Raw genomic sequence first — 27,351 nt, 5'->3', positions numbered from 1 at the left:
ACATGCCCCCCTGCTTCTGATAGATAAAATTAAGGTATTTCAGAAATAAAGCTAATTCTGAGAGAAATGTAGGTCACAGGCACATACAAAGTACATGTACATGATCAGGATGAGATACTGTGCAACATATAACAGTTAGTTTTTTTGAGTGATCTGACAGGTATGCTTTAACTTTGTTTTTTTGCCAAGCACCACCACTATTGGCCATTGGCTGTGTTTGGAATTGCTGCTCATTCCTAGACACTTAAAGTGTACCTGTCATTTGCAAAAAAAATTGTTTAATGTAGATAATAACATTATATGTATATTTGTGATATACATTGGTTAAAGAATGTGTATATTTTTAGGTGAAAAATGCTGTCCCTGCAGCTATTGTCTGTGTGTCTATATGAGAAGACAAAATACAGGAAGTGAGGGCAGGACATGCAGGGCTTGTCAATCATCCTGCTGTGTGAGCTGGGAGCATGAGTCCTCTTGGCCTCACTGCACAGAGCCCTGCTCCTCCTTACTGCACAGAACTCTGCTTGCCCTCAGTGTACAGAGCCCTGCTTGTCCTCACTGCACAGAGCCCTGCTTGTCCTCACTGCACAGAGCCCTGCTTGTCCTCAGTGTACAGGGCCCTTCTTGTCCTCACTGCACAGACCCCTGCTTGTCCTCACTGCACAGACCCCTGCTTGTCCTCAGTGCACAGAGCCCTGCTTGTCCTCAGTGTACAGAGCCCTGCTTGTCCTCAGTGTACAGAGCCCTGCTTGTCCTCAGTGTACAGAGCCCTGCTTGTCCTCAGTGTACAGAGCCCTGCTTGTCCTCACTGCACAGAGCCCTGCTTGTCCTCACTGCTCAGAGCCCTGCTTGTCCTCACTGCACAGAGCCCTGCTTGTCCTCAGTGTACAGAACTCTGCTTGTCCTCAGTGTACAGAGCCCTTCTTGTCCTCACTGCACAGAGCCCTGCTTGTCCTCAGTGTACAGGGCCCTGCTTGTCCTCAGTTTACAGGGCCCTGCTTGTCCTCAGTGTACAGAGCCCTGCTTGTCCTCAGTGTACAGGGCCCTGCTTGTCCTCAGTGTACAGGGCCCTGCTTGTCCTCAGTGTACAGGGCCCTGCTTGTCCTCAGTGTACAGGGCCCTGCTTGCCCTCAGTGTACAGAGCCCTGCTTGCCCTCAGTGTACAGAGCCCTGCTTGCCCTCAGTGTACAGAGCCCTGCTTGCCCTCAGTGTACAGAGCCCTGCTAGCCCTCAGTGTACAGAGCCCTGCTTGCCCTCAGTGTACAGAGCCCTGCTTGTCCTCAGTGTACAGAACCCTACTTGTAGGCAGTGTACAGAGCCCTGCTTGTCCTCAGTGTACAGGGCCCTGCTTGTCCTCAGTGTACAGGGCCCTGCTTGTCCTCAGTGTACAGAGCCCTGCTTATCCTCATTGCACAGAGCCCTGATTGTCCTCATTGCACAGAGCCCTGATTGTCCTCAGTGTACAGAGCCCTGCTTGTACACCCACACCTTCTGTATTTTGTCTCTGCAATAGATGCAGGGACAAAAATATACACATTTTTTAACCAATGTATTTTACAAATATACGCATAATGTCATTTTCTATATTATGTAAAATGTTTTTGCAAATTAAAGATACAAAGAACCATTATATAGTGCAGCATAGGCTATGTTTAGAGACTAATGTAAAGGTTCTATTGTGTGCCTTTTGCTTACCTCTTTTTGCTGATGTGGCAGACATGGGATAGATCCATATTGGTTTACAAATGCTCAATAATGTGGGTTCTGTAATGCAGCCTACATTTTCCATGGATGTAAATGGTGTAGCAGAATCCCATTGAACACAATTGGAGGCTGCTGCACTGGATTTTCCAGAGTGGATTTCCACTAGGAAAATATGTGAATGGGCCCTTAGTGGGTTGGGATACTTTTTTTTATTCAAAGTGTGTTTTTTAGATAAATATTGCCATGAGAAAATTGATTAGATTTTTAACCAAAATTAAGGTGTTTTATGTATTCACATGTTTAATGTTTACTGCATTTTTCACGTTTTTTTCAGCATTTTACGGCAATGTTCATAAATCAAGGTAAAATTACATTTTAACCGTGATGTGCACTATTGCAGTAAAATTGCACCTTTGTTGCCACAACTTTGACAAAATTAGGGCAAAACATTAAAAAATACAGCAAAAAATGCAATAGAAAAACAGAGCCTCGGTAGAGATGTATAACTACTATCTATCCTAATCTCATTGAGATAGCAAATGGAGCTATGAGGGGAGGGATCTATGAGCTACTGGGATGGGTTTGGTAGGTAAAGATGTTCTCTTGTAGTTCACGGGAGGTCAACTGGAAGATTCGGAGAGTCAGACACATGACCAAGTTAGAGTAATGAAACACACAGATAAAGCTGTGCTGAAATATAACAAATGGAGTTGTAGGACTAGTGATAGGAAGTGTGGATGATATAGGCAAAAAAAAAATTATAATAATAATATTTGAGTGCTTCTTCAAATGAGGATGGATTCAAATACCAGACATGGCCCATTGAAGAGAGCGACACTATTTTAGGGTTTAAAAAAGCCTGTGGAGCATATAGCAGCTGATAAATACTGGAAGGATTAAGATTTTTTAATAGAAGTAATTTACAAATCCATAGAAAATAATGTTTTCAGTGGCATTAGCGCTATTATGATGTGCTATTGTAGGAACTGCTGTTTCCCCAATAGCTAATTGTTAATATTAAATAAAATAAAACTGCATGGAACAAGTGTATATGGATAATGATTCTTTACCTATTTGTGCTGAATGTGATGGACGATCTCCTGCTTTATACTGGTTATCTGAAGTAGTCTGGATCTTTGTGCTGTATCTTTAAAAAGTTGTTCCTGCGCTGTATGCGATCGTGGATATATTCTTCCTTGATGCGATGCTCACGTGCTAGGAGAACACCCCAGCCGGTGGCGTCTGCAACCAGCTTACGTGAGGTAAAAAGGAGCCGGGATTGGACCTCCGGTGTTTACTGACTGCTCCTCAGGTACCTGTGAGCGCCAAGACTTCACCTGTCTTCTAGACAGGTAAAGTCTTGGCGCTCACAGGTACCTGAGGAGCAGTCAGTAAACACCGGAGGTCCAATCCCGGCTCCTTTTTTTACCTTACGTACGCTGGTTGCAGACAGCGCAGGAACAACTTTTTAAAGATACAGCACAAAGATCCAGACTACTTCAGATAACCAGTATAAAGCAGGAGATCGTCCATCACATTCAGCACAAATAGGTAAAGAATCATTATCCATATACACTTGTTCCATGCAGTTTTATTTTATTTAATATTAACAATTAGCTATTGGAGTTCCTACAATAGACCATCATAATAGCGCTAATACCACTGAAAACATTATTTTCTATAAATACACAATAATTTACCAACGGGTCAGGGGTCTGTTATAGTGGTATAAAAGCAGCTTCAATAACTTATCCAGGAGCGCCGGTGTTTTAAATTCAATTTGATAGATATACATAATTTACAAATCCGTTTAACTTTCTGGCACCAGTTGATTTAAAAAAAATAAATGTTTTCCAGCGGAGAACCCATTTAAGGATACAGACAATTTTTTTTTTTCATCTACAGACCTATATTAGGACTTGCTTTTAGGGTGAATAATTGTATTTTGTAATGCCACATTTCAATTTACCATAAAATGTATGGCACAACCCAAAAAATAAAAAATATTTGTGGTGAAATTTTTTTAAGAAACCATGAATTTTTGAACTTTTGGTGGGTTTTGTTTTTATACAGTGCATCTTATGGTAAAACTGACATATTTTGAATGTCAAAGTTTTTTTTTCACAAAATAAGTACAGTGCTCCCTCAACATACCATGGTAATTCATTCCAAATGAACCATCGTTAGTTGAAATCATCGTATGTTGAGGGATCTGTGCAATGAAAAGTATAGGAATTTATACTCGCCTGTCCCCGCCGCTCCGGACCATCTCTGCTGCCTGGGATTGTCGCTCTTCATCACCGTCATCATATTGCTGTGCACGCCGCTCCTATTGGATGACGGGACGGCGTGCGCGGTGACATGATGGTGACAGAGGAGAGCGACTGTGATGCAGGGGATCCTGAAGAGGATGGTCCGGAGCGCCGAGGACAGGTGAGTGATCATCAACGGACCACAGGGGGCACCTTAAACAGCTATCCGGCGGCAGCTGAAGCAGTCTGCGCTGCCAGATAGCCGTTTATGCGATGGCCCCGACATACAAAAGCATCGTATGTTGATGCTGCCTTCAACATGCGATGGCCTCTGAGAGGCCATCATATGTTGAAATTATTGTATGTTGGGGCCATCGTAGGTTGGGGGGTTTCTGTACACCCCTCACATTTTTGTAAATATGTTATTATAGCTTTTCATGTGACACCACTGTAGAAATAACACTGTTACAATGTAGTGAGTGCACAGCCTGTATATCAGTGTTTAATGTTGTGCCCCCTCAAAATAACTCAACACACAGCTATAATGTCTAAACTTTGACAACAAAAGAGAAAGAAATGTCCAAATTAGCCATTTTCCCTTCCCGCTGTCATGTGACTTGTTAGTGTTACAAGGTCTTAGGCATGAATGGGGAGCAGATATCTTAATTTGGTGTTATCGCTCTCACACTCTCTAATACTGGTCACTGGAAGAATTGCTCCTCTACATAAAGTGGCCTAGACAATAAGATGACCTAAGACCCTAAAACTGAGATGTAGCACAGTAGTCAAGACCATATCGTGGTTTCACAGGACAGGTTCTACTCAAAAAAAGCCTCACCATGGTAGACCAAAGAAGTTGAGTGAACATGCTCAGCAACATATCCAAAGGTTGTCTTTGCAAAATAAATGTATGAGTGCTGCCAGCATTGCTGCAGAGGTTGAAGGGGTGTGTGTGTGTGGGGGGGGGGTAGCCTGTCAGTGCTTAGACCATATGCCATACACTGCATCAAATTGATCTGCATGGCTTTCATTCCAGAAGAAAGCTTCTTCTAAAGAAAGCTTCTTCACAAGAAAGCCTGCAAACAGTTTGATGAAGACAAGCAAGTGTATGTGACAGCAACAAGGTGAGAAGTACCAAGACAAGTGTGTCTTGCCTAAAGTCAGGCATGATGGTGGGAGTGTTATGGTCTGGGCCTGCATGAGTGCTGCTGGCACAGGGAAGCTACAGTGCATTGAGGGAATCATAAGTCCCAACATGTACTGTGACATTCTCAAGCATTGCATTATCCCATCACTCCATAACAACATAACAACTCCAAACACATCCCCAAGACGGCCACTGCCTTGCTAAAGAAGCTGAGGGTAAAGGCGATGGATTGGCCAAGCATGTCTCCAGACCTAAACCCCTTTGAACATCTGTTGGCGGCATCCTCAAATGGAATGATGTTGTCATGGAGGAGGGGAAGAGGACTCCAGTGAAGATTTGGTGAACTCCATGTCAAAGAGGCTTAACACAGTGCTGGAAAATAATAGCGGCCACACAAAATATTGACACTTTGGGCCCTATTTGGACAGTTCCACTTAGTGGTGCACTAATTTTTGTTGCCAAAGTATGGACATGAATGGCTGTGTGCTGAGTTATTTTGAGGAGACACAACATTAATGACGAAGCCATTGGAGCGAAAACGTGTTTAGGGTAGGAGGTGAGAGGTACCCCATAGGTGCACTGGTCATGAATCGCATTATTGTTTGATCACGTTATGTGTATGTTCTCTACTATGTTTCTATGCACCTTAATACCGCAGCCATTACTGTTAGTACATATTCTTGTTAACAGACTTGTATTATCTGCTGCAGAGATAGCATCATTATGCTTGAAGTGATTCTACTCCAGCAACCAGGCCTTTAGTGTGACTCACAGTTCTGCCTCTCTTTTGGCACATGATACATACCTCTCCAGGTGCCTAATTCCAGGTTTACAAAAGTCCCCACCCTAAGGACTTTTTTCAGTGCCCTCATCTCCCAATCTACCACCTAAAGTTGTATTTACCTACCTGACTACATACATATATATTTATATATATATATATATATATATATATATATACACACATACCTATGGGGGGTTTCTAATAAGGTGACTAACTTCTTTGGGACATGCCTTCCTACTGGAGGATATATCTACTTAATGAGAGCTATTATTCTACCCACTTTTACTGTGCAGGACACCAAGGACAGCAATATTACAGTTTGGAGGCCTATAAATGGAGAGATTGCGTAGAGGGATTGCGGAGGGCACTGGAAAAATTTGGACTCTAACATGTCTGTCCTGCAGATTCTGAAAAGATAAAGTTTTGGCTGGAAGAAGTCACCATGGCGGTCTGAGCCAGATGGAGAAGAAAAGGAAAGAGCATAAAGAAGATCAGAAAAGTCATCAATTGTAAGTCACTTAATTTAACTGTATGGTAAAGGGGGTTGGAAAGGACATCTATGTGCGCGGTGGGGGTGCTGATACAGCACCTCACCAAGGGCACAAGGGGCACTAGATACACACCTGTGTCTAAGAGGCAGGAGAGCTACAGTACTTGAGCCTGGTGTCGCAAGTATGATCATTTTTATATTGTACGATCTTATGAAATTTATGGTAGGGTAACAAGACCTTTTATGTTTAGTTAGAACCCAGATGCAAAGGTATTTATGTTATAGCATGAACCCGTCTGCTGGAAAATGCCTACATAACTTGACTGCCACTGTTCATAAAGCCATGTCTGGACTGTTAAACCTGTTAGGACTTTGCCAACCATGCTCCACAGATGACAATATACATATCTGGCACATAAAATGAATAATACATTGACAAATCTTTCATACAGCCTGTATTTCTATACTAATTAAGATATCACAAACCATGAATAGATATGTTCACACCAAGTCACTCACTAATTAGGCTTTCCGTACAACAGACAGAGCATATGTACAAATTAGTATTATTTATCTAGGTAAAGATCTAAGTAGTGATTAACCCTTTTATATGCTCTCGGTCATAAGCGCCAAACAATTTTCAGCACTGTAGTTGTTCTTACTGTCAATTTGTTGTTCATTTGTGGCAAACAGATAGTTTCCCTGTAGCGTGTTCTGTCTGACAACAGGTATCTGAGCATTGATGGCTTCATATCTGCAGTGAGTGTTATGCTGTTAAAGGGGTACTCCGCCCCTAGACATCTTATCCCAAAGGATAGGGGATAAGATGTCTAATCGCGGAGGTCCAGCCACTGGGGACTCCCACGATCTCCCTGCTGCACCCAGCGTTCGTTTAGAGCTTCGGGTGCAGTGTCGGAGGCTCATGACGTCATGGTCACTCCCTGCTCGTGGTGTCACGGCCACACTTCCTCAATGCAAGTCTATGGAAGGGGTGCGTGACGCCCCCTCCCATGAGTGTCCGTCCACTCGTCATGAGTGTCCGTCACGCCCCCTCCCATGAACTTGCATTGAGGGGGCGTGGCCTTGATGCCATGAGCGGGGAGTGACCATGACGTCATGAGCCTCCGCTCTGCATCACCAGTCATCCGGCATGGAGAGAACTTCGCTCCATGCACCGGATGTCTGGGGTGCCAGCGGCCGATACCCCGCGATCAGATATCTTATCCCCTATCCTTTGGATAGGGAATAAGATGTCTAGGGGTGGAGTAACCCTTTAAGTCAACACGTGGCAGGCCTTCCCTCTGTCTTACCTAGCATGATGTCTTTGTCTAATTGAGCCAGTGACTCCAAGGACATCTTCAGAGGGCTTGTTTTTGCAAGTTCAGTTTTATTTTCAAATGACACCACTTTACCACATATAAAATTTTACTGACTTTTTTATTGTATAAGAGAGTCTTAAAACTGAGTGTCTTAGAATTTCAATAGTAGAACTGCTGTTACTTTGTGCCATTTTATTTGTCAGACCCCTGGTTACCATAGTAAAGCTGGCTCCTCTCTGTCAGCCGAAATAATACATGATTGGAGAGCAACACTATTGGACATCAAGGTACTGATCAGGGACCAAGGCTATAAATGCTGGGCACTGGGATGCATATCTCTAAAATCATCTTCTGAAGTGCTACCGTAAAAAGGTACCGTATCAGAAAAAGCACCCTGAAGGCCACTGTAAAAACACTATACAGCTGTTGTTAAGGAGACCTATTCCAGCCACGATACAATGCACGAACATACTGTAAAATGAATAAAACAATTCATGTCTTTTTCAATTAAAGCAGACCTATCGGCAGGAAGACAATGGTGTAAATAAGCCCATGGCTAGTTGTCATGATTCCATGCACACCTTTTTTTTTATTTTTATTTCAATAGCCCTCTCTATCAGTTAAATATATTTAGCTTTATATGGTCAAACAGGGTAGGTGGATGCAACTGGGCCATGGGCTGATTCCTGTTGTATTTTGTACATACAATGCATTTGGAAAGTATTTAAAACCTTTCTATGTTTTCCAATTTTGTTATGCTGTGGCCTGGGGCTAAAATAAAAATAAAAAAAATACCCCCCCCCCCCCCCCCATTCATTCTACACTCAATACCCCATAATGACATAATGCTTAGGAAGAGCATTGGTTGTACTTAACATATTCTATTTAAAAATTATTGAGGCCACTGTGTTCTTGGGAACTTTCAGTATACATTTCTTGTACCCTTTTCTAGATCTGTGCCTCCACGCAATCCTTTCTAAGGCTGGGTCCACACTACGTTTTGTCCCATACGGGAGCGCATACGGCAGGAGGGAGCTAAAAGCTCGCGCTCCCGTATGTAACCGTATGCGCTCCCGTATGTCATTCATTTCAATGAGCCGACCGGAGTGAAACGTTCGGTCCGGTCGGCTCATTTTTGCGCCGTATGCGCTTTTACAACCGGACCTAAAACCGTGGTTGACCACGGTTTTAGGTCCGGTTGTAAAAGCGCATACGGCGCAAAAATGAGCCGACCGGACCGAACGTTTCACTCCGGTCGGCTCATTGAAGTGAATGGCATACGGGAGCGCATACGGTCACATACGGGAGCGCGAGGTTTTAGCTCCCCCCTGCCGTATGCGCTCCCGTATGGGACAAAACGTAGTGTGGACCCAGCCTCAGCCTTACAATCAGTGTTTTCTTGGCTTGGTTTTTTCACTCGGATTTCACTGTGAGAGCAACTGAATTTACCACAGGTAACTCCAATTAAGGTGTAGAAACATCTCCAAGATGATCATGAGAAATAGGTGGCCTAAAGAGCTAACAAAGGGTCTGAAGACTTATGTACATGCAAAATGTAAGATTTTCCTTTTAAACAAATTAGCAAAAATGTATAAAATTCGAAAATATATCTGGATATCACCAGCGCTGGAATGGATTGAATGGAGTATATATCTCTAGCTGAAGCAAAACCAAATCAGCACACGCCCCCGTATGTTGTGCAATAAGTGGAGATACAAAAGATATATATTAGTGGTATGCACTGCTGGAGAGGGTGTGTGGTTAATACAGAGAGAGAAAAGCATACCTGTTTCTGTAGGACAGAAGGATGTTTCAGTACTGACACTTTACTAGGAAACAGGTGTGCAGAGTAGTGCTGGAGGTTAGACTGAAGGCTTGATTGAGCTGAATTAAACGTACAAGAAAGTGGATGCTTGTTAATGGATGGTCTATAATTCTTACTATATATACTTATAGATGTACTGCTGGTGTGTTGCTCCCGTACCTTACGCAGCTCAGCAGCAATTGTGTGTGTTAGCGCCGTCCGTGTGGCTGGTTGCTATGGGTGATGCCCGTTCAGATGAATAGATTATTGCCTACTGCGTGTTTTTCTAAAAAAACAGCAAAGTTAGAGGGCTATAAGCAACAAAGTTGGAGGACCATAAGTGGTTTGTGCTTTTTGTGCAATTGCGCTTAGCGATTTTTCAGCGATCCTGCACTGACAGTTAGCGAAGCTTTCGTGTCTCAAGTAGAGAAATGATACCTGAGTTTGCGCGTAGTGTTAATAATCCATAGTTGTAGCACTGATTACCGGTTACTGATGGTATGGAGGGTCCTCAAACTCTGGCGCGGTGGTTCCGTCTCGGAGTCCGTGGAGTTTCCTCCTGTGATGCAGCGGGAGATCGCCCCAGCCGGTGGCGTCTCAACCAAGCTGCTGTGCTGTATGAAATCAAAGTGAGGAGTAGTGACGTCACTACAAATGCTCCTATAGTCCACAATACCCTCGACTAGTTTCGGAAACTTGGAGCGGTTTCCTTCATCTGGAGTGGTGCTGTGGTAACTGGATCCTCTCTTATGCTTGTCAATGCACTAGCAGGTTTTAACCTGCGATGGTCCGGCTGGAATTGTAAATCCCTCAGTGCCGGTATTGTTATTGCAAAAAATACTGGCACCTTCAGTCTAACCTCCAGCACTACTCTACTAGGAAACAGGTGTGCAAAGTGTCAATACTGAAACATCCTTCTGTCCTACAGAAACAGGTATGCCTTTCCCTTTTCTCTCGCTGTATTAACAACACACCCTCTCCAGCAGTGCATACCACTAATATATGAATTTATAAAATTCTGTTTCATATTTTCATGATTGGATATTGAGTGCAGATTTATGGGGGGAAACATGATTTTTTTTAAAAGAGAAACTGACAGCAGTTTCACCCGCACTAAACTCAATATACTGGGTTACAGTGTGGGTGAAAATAAAGGGTCACTTGCTCCTTTCCTTGGCTCCTGTGCAGAGTTCTGTCAGTTTCTTCTTTTATTCATATTGTGCTCCAGCACGCAATGGAGGTGGGGAGCCGGCTAGCAGAGCTCCTCTGCCTAATGAATACTCATTCCCTGCGCTTCCCCTGTCTTAAATATTATCTTCACTCCTCTCATGTCACTAGGAGGTGAGAGCCTGTAGGGGAGGCTCTCTGAGCGGACGCAGATTCCGCTGCCTTCACGTGAGAGTGAAGACTTTGAATATTCAAGACGGGGCTGGCACAGGGAATGAAAATTCATGAAAGGGTGCAAAGATTATTTATTATAAACTATGGGATGGGTTAGTGGGTAGATGGACCGCAGGGCCCTTGCGGCCAAATTCCCAATATCAAATAGACTTGGGAGTAAATATATATAATGATATTACACTACAAGTACAAATAACACACTATAAAAAAAAAACTAAAAACTAAATGTAAAAGCATGTCCCCTTTAAAAAATAAAAATAAGCATGGTATAAAAACAATATAATTTCATAAATATACAGACAGTCTTAAAAAGTGCTCAGTGCTTGTGTTGCACTACAAAGGAAATGGGCATTTGGTGCCAAATAAATAAAGTCTAGAGATGCTACAGGTGTAGCAGTTCCACTTATTGTCTTCCTGTGGAAAAAGTACTACATACAGTACCAATAGTTCAGTAGTAGATATAGGGTGCTACTATGTAGCAATCTGTACTTATTGCGGGACTTTGGCCACAAGGGCCCTGCGGTCCATCTACCTACTAACCCATCCCATAGTTTATAATAAATAATCTTTGCACCCTTTCTTAGTGGCCAAGTGATCTCTTATTCCTCTTTCTTTTCTTTCATCTTCCCTCTCCTACCCACATCGCTTTACCCATTTCCACCCCTCCATTTCCCTTCCCCCCCCCATCACACACATCTCACAAGAGAGAACTTGAGGACTGTCCCCCCTATGGTCATTACAAGTTATTGATTCGGATGAAAAATTTTTTTTTTGCCATTTTACCATTTATGCCCAAAGTTTCTGTCTGGTCAGTACACTGCACGTTAAAAAACAAAAACAAAAAAATATATATACATATACACACACACACACACTGCTCATAAAAATAAAGGGAACGCTTAAACAACACAATGTAACTCCAAGTCAATCACACTTCTGTGAAATCACACTGTCCACTCAGGAAGCAACACTGATTGACAATCAAATTCACATGCTGTTGTGCAAATGGAACAGACAACAGGTGGAAATTATAGGCAATTAGCAAGAGACCCCCAATAAAGGAGGAGTTCTGCACATCCAGGATGGCACATCCAGGATGGCACATCAATGTGAGCTGTGGCAAGAAGGTCTGCTGTGTCTGTCAGCGTAGTATCTAGAGCATGGAGGCACTACCAGGAGACAGGCCAGTATATCAGGAGACGTGGAGGAGGCCGTAGGAGGGCAACAACCCAGCAACAGGACCACTACCTCCACCTTTGTGCAAGGAGGAGCAGGAAGAGCACTGCCAGAACCCTGCAAAATGACCTCCAGCAGGCCACAAATGTGCATGTGTCAACTCAAATGGTCAGAAAGAGACTTCATGAGGGTGGTATGAGGGCCCGTCATCCACAGGTGGGGGTTGGGCTTACAGCCCAACACCGTGCAGGACGTTTGGCATTTGCCAGAGAACACCAAAAATTGGCAAATTCGCCACTGGCACCCTGTGCTCTTCACAGATGAAAGCAGATTCACACTGAGCACATGTGACAGACGTGACAGAGTCTGGAGATACCGTCGTGGAGAACGTTCTGCTGCCTGCAAAATCCTCCAGCATGACCGGTTTGGCGGTGGGTAAGTAATGGTGTGGGGTGGCATTTCTTTGGGGGCCGCACAGCCCTCCATGTGCTTGCCAGAGGTAGCCTAACTGCCATTAGGTACCGAGATGAGACCCTCAGACCCCTTGTGAGACCATATGCATGTGCGGTTGGCCCTGGGTTCCTCCTAATGCAAGACAATGCTAGACCTCATGTGGCTGGAGTGTGTCAGCAGTTCCTGCAAGAGGAAGGCATTGATGCTATGGACTGGCCCGCCTGTTCCCCAGACCTGAATCCGATTGAGCACATCTGGGACATCATGTCTCGCTCCATCCACCAACGCCACTTAGCACCACAGACTTTCCAGGAGTTTGCAGATGCTTTAGTCCAGGTCTGGAAGGACATCCCTCAGGAGACCATCCGCCACCTCATCAAGAGCATGCTCAGGTGTTGTAGGGAGGTCATACAGGCATGTGGAGGCCACACACTACTGAACTTCATTTTAACTTATTTTAAGGACATTAAAACAAAGTTGCATCAGTCAGTTGGATTATAAAGGCTGGTGTGAATTTTAGATCAGACAAAAAAAATATATACACTGCTCAAAAAAATAAAGGGAAAACTAAGATAACACATCCTAGATCTGAATGAATGAACTAATCGCATGAAATACTTTCGTCTTTACATAGTGGAATGTGCTGACAACAAAATCACACAAAAATTATCAATGGAAATCAAATTTATCAACCCATGGAGGTCTGGATGTAGAGTTACACTCAAAATCAATTTATTTTTAATTTGACTATGCTCTAGGGGCTGTAAACTTAGTGTAGTTCATAATATAGTGTCTGTACCTGTGTGTGACGGTTTCCTCAAAATATTTCTGTGATTTTCACCCCAATATTTATTTTTTACAGCGTACAAAATGACTGTCGTCTAAGATTTTTCCCAGGTTGCAAAGTGGCCGAGACCCGACTCCCTAGTCAGCTGATGACAGGGGGCCTGTCTGCTTCAGTGGGTGGAGCGATCGCTTGGTGGGAGAGAGATCAATCTGCAACTAATGCAACAGCTGTAGGCACCCTGACTGAAAACCACAGGTCTTTTGAATGGATGAAGCTCATTTATGTTTCAATGGGTGGGGTTGCTGATGTGTGGGAGGGAGGAAAATAGAATAATGGGGTTGTAGGCAAAGAAGAAAACTCAAAAAGGAAATACTAGTTCACAAACAGCTAGCCACAGTGTTATGGTAATCTGACAACACAGCCATTTAGCCCCAAGACAAGCGCAGATCCTTCCTAAGCATGTCTATTACTGTCTTCCAGGTACGTACTAAAATCACCTTATGGTGGAGAACACATTTAAAGTCCTCCTCAAATACATTAGTGTATGTTCCTAAAAACAGCCTTCTGGAATACAATATAGGTTGACATGATCAAGGATCTTTCTTTGCCAATAAACATACCTCAAACTCCAGGTAGTGATCTTTCATCTTGTATTCATCTATTTCCTTGGCCTTTACTTTTTTGTCAGGTGGATATGAGCGATGCTCAGCTAGCTCAGTGGAGATTTGTTTAAGTTTTGTTTCATGTGATTTCAGCTGTTCATCCTGAAACAAGATGATCTTAGAGTTATCTCAGCATTAAATGAGCACTGTCAGAATCAAAAGCTTTTTATATGTTGTACAACTTGGCAAAACATTAACCCCTTCATGACCCAGCTAGTTTTGGCCTTCATGACCCAGTCCGTTTTTTCAAATCTGACATGTGTCTCTTTAAGTGGTAATAACTTTGAACTGCTGTTACCTGGCAAAGTGATTCAGAGAATGTTTTTTCGAGACATATTGTACTTTATATCAGGGGTAAAGCAATTTTTGTGAAAAACTCTAAAATATTGTGAAAAATTTGAAAAATTTTAATTTCTCTGTTTGAAACTCTCTACTTGTAAGAGAAATAGACATGCCAAATAAATGTTGTTATTAATTCACATCCACAACATGTCTACTTTATGTTGGCATCATTTGTTAAACATTCTTTTACTATTTTACGACATTAGAAGGCTTATATTATTATGAAAAATGTTTCTAAATTTCTACATAAATTTTAAATGAAATTTACAATAAAAAAAATTAAAAAATAAATAAATAAATAAATATATATATATATATATATATATATATATATATATATATATATATACTAAAACAAAGCAATGGTGTAGCAACCCAATTCCGGTAAAAAAAGATTTGTGTATTTATTCACCACATCTCAAAAATACAGCAATGTTTCAGCTCAACAATAGAGCCATTCTCAAGCTTGAGAATGGCTCTATTGTTGAGCTGAAACGTTGCTGTATTTTTGAGATGTGGTGAATAAATACACAAATCTTTTTTTACCGGAATTGGAGTGCTGCACCATTGCTTTGTTTTAGTATCTGGTTGGCCTTGATCGGGCCTGGGTTGCTTGGCACCCACTATATATTTTTTGAGTTGTGCTGCAATATCTTTTGTATTTATATATATATATATATATATATATATATATATATATATATATATATATAAATATATAAATAAATATACACACACATATATAAATATATATATATACATACATACACACGAGATATATATATATATGTGTGTATATATATTAATTTAATACATTTTTTTTTTACTTCTGTACAACAGCATCCCCCAAATGTCTAGTGCACAAAACATGCAGTAACAGGTTTAGGGGGAGCTGTTGTACAACAAAACAGCTCATTTACAAAAAAGAAAAGAAAAAGGGCACAGCGTCTACAGCTCGGGACACTGGGGTCTCCTAGGAGAGCAGTGTGTGTGTGTACCGATCCCCATGATCGGGACACACAAACTGCACAGGATTTTTCTGTGCGAAACGCTGCCATCAGCTAGTCGCATTTGAGTGATCGCTGTGAGGGGGGGGGGGACGAAACCCCCCTAGGTCCCGAAGCAAGATGGCTGGCTATCAGTGATAGCCACCATCTTACCGAGCGCGGCGGGATGCCGCGAGTAGCGGCCTGTATCTGCATGACGTACATGTATGTCAGAGGTCGGGAAAACCTTCCTGGTCATGACGTACATGTATGTCATGGGTCGGGAAGGGGTTAACCTTTCTAATGTACTTGATAAAAAATGTTTATCTGCTTTTTATTAAAATCATGGCTTACAAAAAAGACCTCTAGGGGTCCCCATACAATCCTTTCCCCATACATAATCCTTTCCAGCTGTAGCATCAACTTTGTCCCAGCTAAAGCACAGGATGGAAAAAAGTCCAGTTAATTAGGGTGGAGCTAGCACTTTTCTGTGCTCACTCCTGTCCTGTCTGATAATAGAGAGGAGGGGGTTACAGAGCAGCCTGCAGTGATTGGTTGAAGAGACCAAGCACAACACAGCAGACTCAGGGAAGAAGCGAATGCATGGTGAGTGAGGGCGGGCTCAGTGCTTGTCTGGGACACATCCTTCCCTGAGTAGTGGTTTGCAGAATGAATGAGCAGTAATACAAACAATGTAAAGCATCTGCATGACCAAGTGAGTAACACATATAAGCATTTTTTCTTTTCGTTGATATCACAGGTACGCTTAAAGTCACATTTGACTTTATGTATGTTACACAAAAAAAACACATTGAAGCTACTGAAATAAAATGGAGTACTAGCAATGTTTTGTTAACTGATTAAAATGGAAACAGACAGTTAAATAACTTTTTGTCAAAACTAAGCATTTCTCAACTCTTATTGGTTAAAGGGGTTCATTGGTTAAAGAGGTTTTCTAATTAGAGACAATCTCTTTCATATCAAGGCAATGTCAGATATTATTTCACTAAAAGAATAGAAAATGCTTGAAACAAAGCAGATGTGGTTAGCACATCCATAACAAGTGAATGTAAACCTGCCTGGGATAAATATATATCTATCCTAAGGTGAAAATAAAAATACAAGGGTAGACTAGATGAACCATGTAGAAGTTTTTTTTAACAACCTTCTTTGTTTTTACATTGGTACAGCTATGGGAATCCCCTGAAACTTGGGAATTCTGCTGTTACTGAGTCAGTAGAGCACTGGCCTCCTTAAATTGATTTGCACCTTGCTTTTAGCAACCCCACTCTTTAACTGCAGGAGCGAAGTGAATGAAACACCCAGATTCAATAATTATGAGAGGTGTTCCCATTTTTTTTGTCCTTATATGTTATAGAGAAAAGGGTCAACTTGTCATTTAAAGGAGTACTTCAGTGCAGTAAAACTTATCCCCTATCCAAATGATAGGGGATACGTTTTAGAACATGGGGGGTCCAAACGCTGGGACCGCCCCACAATCTCCTGCATTAAACTACAGCAGTCCCCAGGAAGGGGGGGGGGGGGGGGGGTGTTGACCCCTGAATGAAGCGTAGGCCAACACGTCCCCTCCATGTATCTCTATGGGAGACCTGGAGATACAGTATTTGGGTATCTTAAGCTCTCCAACAGAGATACAGGGAGGGGGCGTGTTGGCCACCTGTTTGTCTGGGGGCGACACACTCCCTTCCTGGGAACTGCCGGGGTGCTGTGGAGGAGATCACAGGGGAGTCCCAGCGGTCGGACCCCTTTGAATAGGGGATAAGTTTAACTGCAATGGAGTACTCCTTTAAAAGTAATAGCCTCTTAATTTGACATCACATTCATTGCGACTGTACATGGTATTACAGCTTAAGCCTCTTCAAATGAATGGGAAAAGCTGTAAAACCAAGCACAACTATTATTAATGTGGTAGCATATAGTGGTAAAAAAACAATGTAAACAAAGCAGGGGAGATAATACTTACTGGAGAGTCATAGCTCCCTCATACAGCTGATCAGAGGGGGTACCAAGAGTTGGACCCCACACTGATCTCATATTGATGGCTAATTCCAATAATTTGTAAGCACAAAATAACCATTGTAAAATATAGTAAGTATTACAATAAAAATTGGTATTATGTATTTTTTTCTATTTCTATATTTTGTACTTGGAAGCAGATTGATATATTTGAAAACTTTTGGTAGAAAATAAAAACCTCCGGTATGCTATTTCCAGTTTATTCCGTCCTTAACTGTCCTGAATTACTACTTTAATGTCTTCAGTAGTGATGTGGGAAGAAGATGAATTCAGGCTTGAAATGAACTGCTAAGTGAAGAATTTTCCATGATTAATTAAAGTGGGGCATGTCATTATCACATAGGCATAATTTGAATCACAAACCTTTGACAGCTTGGTAGTGGTAGCAGGCAGTAACGGGCGGCTGAATTTCTTCTGGGATCCTATAGCAGCTGGGAATGGTGGAGCAGAGAACACTGCAGCCACACAATTTATTTTGTTAATCCAAGATTCCATCTCCTCTGTGCTCCTATAAGAGAAATAGGCATAGAATTGAGCTTGGTCAGCAGACTAAAACAAATAAGGTTCCACATCTATATATTTATTATAAATATACTTTTTTTTTGTTACTTTTTTTTTATTGGGGGTATAACCTGACTCATACCCGCTGTAGAAACATTGGGTGTATGCCAACATCGGTCATTGAATTCTATTGTGAAAAAAATTATCAATACTGTGCAGCAGAATTTCTATTACTGTGTTTATGTATAGAAACAAAAGGTGTGCTGATGAATACCAGTCCACTGTATACCAACAAAAGGCATGAGCACCAGGGGCAATCCTGAAAGATACAGTGGGCCAAAAAAGTATTTAGTCAGCCACCAATTGTACAAGTTCTCCCACTTAAAAAGATGAGAGGCCTGTAATTTTCCTCATAGGTATACCTCAATTATGAGAGACAGAATGAGAAAAAAAATCCATAAAATCACATTGTCTGATTTTTAAAGAATTTATATGCAAATTATGGTGGAAAATAAGTACACAGCTCAAAAAAATAAAGGGAACACTTACACAACACAATGTAACTCCAAGTCAATCACACTTCTGTGAAATCACACTGTCCTCTCAGGAAGCAACACTGATTGACAATCAAATTCACATGCTGTTGTGCAAATGGAACAGACAACTGGTGAAAATTATAGGTAATTAGGAAGACATCCCCAATAAAGGAGGAGTTCTGCAGGTGGTGACCACAGACCACTTCTCAGTTCCGATGCTTCCTTGCTGACGTTTCGGTCACTTTTGAATGCTGGTGGTGCTTTCACTCTAGTGGTAGCATGAGACTGAGTCTACAACCCACACAAGTGGCTCAGGTAATGCAGCTCATCTAGGATGGCACATCAATGCGAGCTGTGGCAAGAAGGTTTGCTATGTCTGTCAGCGTAGTGTCCAGAGCATGGAGGCGCTAGCAGGAGACAGGCCAGTACATCAGGAGATGTGGAGGAGGCCGTAGGAGGGCAAAAACCCAGAAGCAGGACCGCTGCCTCTGCCTTTGTGCAACGTGGAAGAGGAGAAGCACTGCCAGAGCCCTGCAAAATAACCTCCAGCAGGCCACAAACGTGCATGTGTCCACTCAAACGGTCAGAAGCAGACACCATAAGGGTGGTATGAGGGCCTGATGTCCACAGGTGGGGGTTGCGCTTACAGCCCAACACTGTGCAGCACGTTTGGCATTTGCCAGAGAACTCCAAGATTGGCAAATTCGCCACTGACACCCTGTGCTCTTCACAGATGAAAGCAGGTTCATGCTGAGCACATGTGACAGTCTGGAGACACCGGGGAGAACATTCTGCTCCGCCTGAAACATCCTCCAGCATGAACAGTTTGGCGGTGGGTCAGTAATGGTGTGGGGTGGCATTTCTTTGGGGGGCAACATAGCCCTCTATGTGCTTGCCAGAGGTAGCCTGACTGCCATTAGGTACCAACATGAGATCCTCAAACCCCTTGTGAGACCATATGCTGGTGCGGTTGGCCCTGGGTTCCTCCTAATGCAAGACAATGCTAGACCTCATGTGGCTGGAGTGTGTCAGCAGTTCCTGCAAGAGGAAGGCATTGATGCTATGGACTGGCCCGCCCGTTCCCCAGACCTGAATCCGATTGAGCACATTAGGGACATCATGTCTCGCTCTATCCACCAACGCCACATTGCACCACAGACTGTCCAGGAGTTGGCAGATGTTTTAGTCCAGGTCTGGGAGGACATCCCTCACGAGACCATCCGCCACCTCATCAAGAGCATTCCCAGGCGTTGTAGGGATGCCATACAGCCACGGGGAGGCCACACACACTACTGAGCCTCATTTTGACTTGTTTTAAGGACATTACATCAAAGTTGGATCAGCCTGTAGTGTGGTCACTTTGATTTTGAGTGCGAATCCATATCCAGACCTCTATGGTTTGATAAATTTGATTTCCATTGCTAATTTTTGCGTGATATTGTTGTCAGCACATTCATCTATGTAAAGACGAAAGTATTTCATACCATTAGTTCATTCATTTAGATCTAGGATGTGTTATCTTAGTTTTCCCTTTATTTTTTTGAGCAGTGTATTTGGCCAATTTTGGTCCATTCCTCCATGCAGATCTCCTCTAGAGCAGTGATGCTTTGGGGCTGTCGCTGGGCAACAGACTTTCAACTCCCTCCAAAGGTTTTCTATGGGGATGAGATCCGGAGACTGGCTAGGCCACTCCAGGACCTTGAAATGCTTCTTACAAAGCCACGGGCGGTGTGTTTGGGATCATTGTCATGCTGAAAGACCTAGCCACGTTTCATCTTCAATGCCCTTGCTGATGGTAGGGGGTTTTCACAAAAAATCTCACAATACATTGCCCCATTCATTCTTTCCTTTAAATGGATCAGTTGTCCTGGTCCTAAAGCATGATATTTCCTCCCCCATGGTTCACAGTAGGTATGGTGTTCTTTGGATGTAACTCAGCATTCTTTCTCCTCCAAACACGACAAGTTGAGTTTTTACCAAAAAGTTCTACTTTGGTTTCATCTGACCATATGACATTCTCCCAACAATCTTCTGGATCATCCAAATGCTCTCTAGCAAACTTCAGATGGGCCCGGACATGTACTGGCTTAAATAAGGGGACACGTCTGGCACTGCATGATTTGAGTCCCTGGCAGCGTAGTGTGTTACTGATGGTAGCTTTTGTTACTTTGGTCCCAGCTCTCTGCAGGTCATTCACTAGGTCCCCCAGTGTGGTTCTTGCATTTTTGCTCACCGTCCTTGTGATCATTTAACACCAAGGGGTGAGATCTTGCGTGGAGCCCCAGATTGAGGGGGATTATCAGTGGTCTTGTAGGTCTTCCATTTTCTAATAATTGCTCCCACAGTTGATTTCTTTACACCAAGCTGCTTGCCTATTGCAAATTCAGTCTTCCCAGCCTGGTGCAGGTCTACAATTTTGTTTCTGGTGTCATTCGACAGCTCTTTGTTCTTGGCCATAGTGGAGTTTGGAGTGTGACTGTTTGAGGTTGTGGACAGGTGTCTTTCATACTGATAAAAAGTTCAAACAGGTGCCATTAAAGAGAACCAATCATCTGATTTTACCCTATATAATGCTTGGCAAAGCGTTATATAGGGTAAAATCTTTATCCTCCCATCCCTGGGCGCTCCTGCTCCCAGGGATGGTGAGGATATGAAGTTATAAACTAGTCACCGCCGGCCCCGTAAGTAGTCCCCTGGGTGGGGAGCTCCTCTCACCTAGTCCCATTCTTTGTCCGGCAATGATACCGCCTCCGCTTGATTGACGGGCTGCATCATCGCTCTGCTCCATCTGTTCAGTGAGCAGAGCAATGACGCGGCCCATCAATCAAGTGGAGGGGGCGTCACTGCTGCCCGAAGAATGGCACTAGATGAGAGGAGCTCCCCACCCAGGGGACTACTTACGGGGCCGGCGGTGACTAGTTTATAACTTCATATCCTCACCAACCCTGGGGGCAGGAGCATCCCGCGGGTCTGGTGAGGATAAAGATTTTACCCTATATAACATTTTGCCAAATTTTATATAGGGTAAAATCTGATTGGTTCCCTTTAATACAGGTAACATGTGGAGGACAGAGGAGACTCTTAAAGAAGAATGTACAGGTCTGTGAAAGCCAGAAATCTTGCTTGTTTGTAGGTGACCGAATGCTTATTTTCCACCATAATTTGCAAATTCTTTCAAAATCAGAAAATGTGATTTTCTCATTATGTCTCTCATAGTTGAGGTATACCTATGATGAAAATTACAGGCCTCTCTCATCTTTTTAAGTGGGAGAACTTGCACAATTGGTGGCTGACTAAATACTTTTTGCCCCACTGTACACCCAACAATGTGAGCAAACACTAACCAGCAATGTGATTAGTAAAATTTGCTGCACAGTAATATTCTTTAGCATAGTTTGTAACAGATAGCCCTCTATGGCATAACTGATTTACATGTAATGGATAATGACACCATATATAGAATGAATATTCTATAAAAAAAAAAAAAAATGATCTGCCAACCTAAACTAGGATCAATTGTACTAACAATTTAAATACATTATGTGTCCTATAATCAAGAAATTATATTTGAGAACATTACAGAATACCCTATCCCCTTACAAAGTAGAATATAGGTGTAGCGGTGTATCTAAACAATGCAGGAACCAAAGATTGAGACCTTAATCACACATTAAGATACTGTTTAGGCCTCTGCTGTGTTTTTAAACACCAAAGCTTGCTTTATATCACTTGGTCTACAATCAGATAAATTGCAACCACAAAGATAAGGCAAGATGGCTGCCCTCACGATAGCTTACTAACATAAAATAAAAAGAATTTACAGACCGAAAATATGTTTTATTATCTGGTTCTAATCTTAGAAAATATATCAATATTTCACCAAAAACCTATGCACTAAAAGTTGCATTTTTCACTTCGTTATGTGGCTATAATATAGTACAATGTATTACAATCCAAGTTATGTATTGTTCATGTATGTATCACGTAGGAACACAATGGACTCTGCAATGTAAGCTGGAGGGCAGAAGTTTTGTGTCACTAATCACTTGCAGTCTTTAAGGGATGGAGTCTCATCACTGCACTTGTTCTCCTCTGAGTTCTATTTCTGTCTCTGAAAAGCCAAATACATCATAAAAAAATGTAGGTGTGTTAGGGGAAACCTATCAGAGGGGAAATAGTAATCAAGATGGCAGACAACATGCATCTATGGCAACTAAAACAGGTATACACAAGAGTTTCAGTATTACTCTTAAATAGCCTATGTTACACTATGTAGGAAAAAATACAGGAGAGCTTCTTTAAATAAATAAAAAAATATATAATAAATGGACTTACACCTACATATTTTCAAGATTCCACACCTTGGTACTGTGCGTCAAAGAATAAACTTATGGACTCCTAAGAGGCATTTTAATTTAGTCATTCACAGCATTATAGAGAAAACACAGCAAACACATACTTGATTTATCACAATGTGTCTGAATAATAATACACTTACTGGGCTTGGAAAAGAAAAACTCTCCAGTCTGCGGTTTTAAGCTTGAGGACATTAGGCCTCTTCTCGTAGTCTGTTGCCTTTGAGGCCAGAGCATGATGTACACTTACAGCATTTTTTAAATCATCTTCAGACAAAGCCTTTTCTGGTTTATATTCATCCTGTGTCAAAAAAACAAGTAAGGAGGTTGTTTACAGCAGGCCAAAATGTCTTCTTGAATGATTTCCTTTGCACTATATCAGAATGATGAAATACAGGCATTGTAGAAGCCAATGGGACATATAACCAATGGAAGATGTTATTACACTAGAGATATTTAGATGTAAACTGCAGCATCAATCATCATAGCAGATTCACCTTTACAAAAATAATTAAATAAAATCTCTCGGTACATGGATACATTTGCTTAATGCACAATTTTATTTGGGATACATAAGTACCACAACAGATTATGGCAACATTTATAAATTTCCTAGCATTGTTCGGGTCTGTTTTTTATTAAAACATAGGGCATGTAATTTCACCACCACTGGACACACAGTTATACCCCTTATTCAGAGGCCTCAGACATACTGTGACATCCACCTTGGCATTTCAACCTAGCTTGTTTTAGGAACCACTGATATTCAAACAGTGTTCACCATGCAGTCTAGAAGCTAATAGAGGTTCAAATATCACTGAGGAGATTCAAGAGAAATGCCAACGATTTATTGACTAGGTTTACTTTGTCCTTTACAGTAGTGACCTTCCTCACTTTTCACCTACACAAATGGTTGATTTAGTTTGGTCTGTTATACTAATGGATCAATATGTTGTTTTTGCATCAAAATTTCCAGAGCCCATGTTGCCAAAGGATATTTAGAGGGCTTACTGGTAACATCCACGTAGACAAGAACTCACCTACAGAGCTCTTTTTCTCTGAAAGATATTTAGAGGGCACTTCCTGAAAAAACGGCAGAACTATTATTTGCAATGTTCCTAAAACTAGGCAGTTATTTACACATTTTAAGTCCTAATTATGTAAAGCAAAGAGCACAATAAGGAATACAAATGACACACAGATTTGCCTACTTGTTGCTTAGCAATGAAAAAGAAACTGATATTGTTAACTGTAAAATACTTTTTCTTATTATGACCACAATATTCCTCCAAGGTAATCCAAAAGATCAAACAGGTGCCACGAACTAGTGAGGAGCAATCAGTTTATTTTACCCACAATGCAACGCGTTTCGCGGTGCATTGTGGGTAAAATAAATTGATTGCTCTTAACTAGTTCGTGATGCCTGTTTGATCCTGTGGTTTGTCTTGGAGGAATATAGTGGTCATTTTGTACCTATCCCAGGAGCTGCTGCCTGATCTGAGATGCCTTTACCATTGTTGTGCTTGGTTGAGTACAACCACCGCGGGTGAGCATTATTCATTACCATTCACCGAATTTTACATATACGGTTTCACACTATGAAGTGCTTTCCTTTGTTTTAGCTTTTTCTTATAATGGGCATAGTATGTGAATTTTGTAGGGATTTATTTCAACTGGAGGTAAAAGTACAGATATAACTTTAATTTCCTGAGAACCAATGCAAAATCTATAACAGGCTTCCCACATGCCGTTTTTATGGAAAAGGGATTTTGGGGGGCTCCTTTACCTCCCTTTACGTTCTGGACAAGCTCTGCTCATCCTACTGGCAAAACGCAATACAGAAGAGCTTAACCTAATTGTAGAGGAACTAAAGCCACAAGATTAAGCAGCATGACTGTAATACACAGATGGGGCCCTATTACAACTGCCAGGACTGGAAAGAATTCAGACTCTGGCAGATTCCTTTTGTCACCAACGGCTCCCCATTAATGCGATCATGGGTAGTGATGGTTGTCAAAAGACCTCGAGCCTACCTTGTCAGTAAAACTAATGGGCAATAGTGCTTTGGTTTACTTACTATAGCAAAGCATTATGCAAACAATCAAATAATCACATTGTGATGCCCCTTAGAAGGACTGAGAAATAAGGTAAAATAAAATTAATAAAAATAAGAATGCACAGTAAAAAACAAAAAAAAAACTAATAATAAAAACCACAAACATATGGTATGGTATCACTATGCTCATAATGACCAACCAATACAGTAAATTCTGAAATCTGATTGTGAATGTTGTAAAAAAAAAATATATATTATATTCCATCTCACCCTAAAACGCCCTCCCCTCCCATGCCCCCTCTGTAATTTTTTATTTGTTTGTCTACTAATATCAATGGGAGTTAAGCAACTGTGTGAAGTGTGCCTTTTAGGCTGTTTTCAACTTCCCAACCATCTAAGGTCACCACACACAATCTAAAGGTCACTAGAAGGGCATCTTTTAGATTTGTGGACAAGCTTTTTTTAAAGACACCTGAGATATGTGCCAACAAGGTTTAATTAATACATAAATAATAAAAAAATGAAATATACAGTGGGGTTATTCCAGTTTTAATATGGCTGTTTAGTAGTTAGGGCACCAGGACATGGGTGTCATTGTTTTCTTTGTGCCTCGTCTAGGGTTATTATTGTGGCACACATTGCTTTATCACAAGTCACCCATAAGAAGGGTTTTCTCTGTCGCTCTCAATAAAGAACCTGATAAATTCCTTGTCCACACGTGCAAATGTAATGTTATCAGTAGCTCTTTCATTTTAAAGCAATTTATGCTTTGGTTTGAGAGATTTTATGAGTATTTGATATACTGTACAGTCCAAGGTGTTTCTCCATTCCGCAATACTAATGAATCAGAATATGGTTAAACTTGGCACCAATGCAAAGTGTGAAGGAAAGACAAAAATGTATTGTGTGTGATGCAACTGACACATGAGTGAAATGAAATTGCATTTGAAAGGCACCTTTTACTAAAAGAAATGTTAGTAACTTTAAAACACAAAATCTGGGATACAAAATGTACAGTCTACGCTCAATAAATATGACAAAACTGTCTAAAAGAAAAATGATGTCTAAAAGAACGCGGGTAAATACGTGGAGCTATTTCTCTTCTGAAATTGAATCAAAGTAAATAGATCTGAAACTGCATATGGTAATTTAAAAAATCTTGATAATAGCACTTATTTTATGAAAACTAGTGCAAAAGTAGTATTGTTGTATTATCACATGAATGCCGAAGTGCCGCTAAATGGAGATAGCTTGTAGTTTTTACCAGATCACACAGTCCAAGAGTACAGTGCTAGCAGGAATGGACTTAAAGTACTGTGTACACGTAATTTACATATGAATAAACACTGTTCAGTGCATTTATAGGCCAATTTTTCAAGTGCCATTTTCCCAAGGACACATTGTATAAAGAATCATACATTTTTTTTTTTTGTGACAATGTAATACTAACTTAACTCCAATATTGTAGCTGTGTAATTTATTGTTATAACCATATGTTTTGACCAGATTGTCACACTCTGGACTGGTGGTCAGAATGAATCAGTCTTCCCTGTGTTGTTGACTTACAATAAACTACAGAATTACATTATCTTATGGAAAATCCACCAAGACAGCTTTTAGACACCTACCCTTCTCACCATAACTCCTCTTTCTTGTTCCCCTGTAGGTCATCCCATGCATAGAGTGAAACTGCAGGTATAATTTCTGCCCTATCTAAAGGACCAGTAGCGCAGTCATAGTAGAGTCCATACAAAAATTGGCTGCAGAGTTTTAAAACTCCTCTCTCACATTGTTTCAGATGATCTTCCTTGACACCTGCTTAACCCATTCATGACCTCCCACTGTATATATATACATACATATGTATGTGTGTTGGCAGTCGGGAAGGGGTGTATAGAACATGCTCAGTAGCTAAACTCACTCCATACACGGTGGGTGTCAGCTGCTATCTGAAATAGCACTTCTTTCAGCTATATAAGAAAGCTAATTATTTCTTTGCCACCATGTGTTTGGTGGTTGTACAGGCCATTACCTTGTTTTTGCTACAATGTGTGTGAGGGGTAGTGGCAACCTCTTTTGCCATGCACCCCTTCCTGTCCACAGGAGGATTTTAAACTGATAGTGGATCCTGCATTCACCCAGTCAGAGGCTATTTGCCCAGCAGAGTTGGGTATAGTGAACATGTTAGGATCCAATCCAAAATGAGGCCACCTTCATGTGGTGGATGGGGGACATGTTTTGATCAAAAAGTGCTTAAAGTGGTACTCCAATGGAAAACATTTTTTTAAAATCAACTGGAGCCAAAAAGATAAGCAGATTTGTTAATTACTTCTACAGTACTTTCTCATCAAATGTTTGGTAATATAGTTGCACATGTCAAGTATAGTGGATTCCCCTTTAGGCTCTGGCAATCATAATGTGTTTTGTTAATAATTTGTTAAAGGGAAAACATTGTTTAGAGGTGTTAAAGGTGCTGTTTCATAAGGGATAAGTTGGGTGGGAAGTCCTTTTTAAACTTGTGTAAAATTATGTAATATAGTCTGCAACCTGCTGCCTCCT

General features: G+C 41.5%; 1 protein-coding gene across 8 annotated transcripts in view; it reads right to left on the bottom strand.

Annotated features, from left to right (window-relative positions):
• The window catches only part of PSD3 (pleckstrin and Sec7 domain containing 3), a 574,055-nt gene that overhangs the window by 30,459 nt on the left and 516,245 nt on the right, over positions 1-27,351 (bottom strand). For all 8 annotated transcript variants that reach the window (XM_056569232.1, XM_056569241.1, XM_056569238.1 and 5 more), the window contains 3 exons: positions 22,880-23,037; positions 17,708-17,852; positions 13,938-14,081 (listed from right to left, as the gene is read on the bottom strand). In XM_056569232.1, the coding sequence (XP_056425207.1) occupies positions 13,938-14,081; positions 17,708-17,852; positions 22,880-23,037 (447 nt within the window). The remainder of the gene's footprint in view (positions 1-13,937; positions 14,082-17,707; positions 17,853-22,879; positions 23,038-27,351) is intronic.

This window comes from Hyla sarda, chromosome 1 (assembly GCF_029499605.1).
Source record: "Hyla sarda isolate aHylSar1 chromosome 1, aHylSar1.hap1, whole genome shotgun sequence".
In the NCBI taxonomy this organism is placed as follows: Eukaryota; Metazoa; Chordata; class Amphibia; order Anura; family Hylidae; genus Hyla; species Hyla sarda.
The sequence above is the reverse complement of the archived record's forward strand: the minus strand, read 5'-3'. Positions and strand labels throughout refer to the sequence as shown.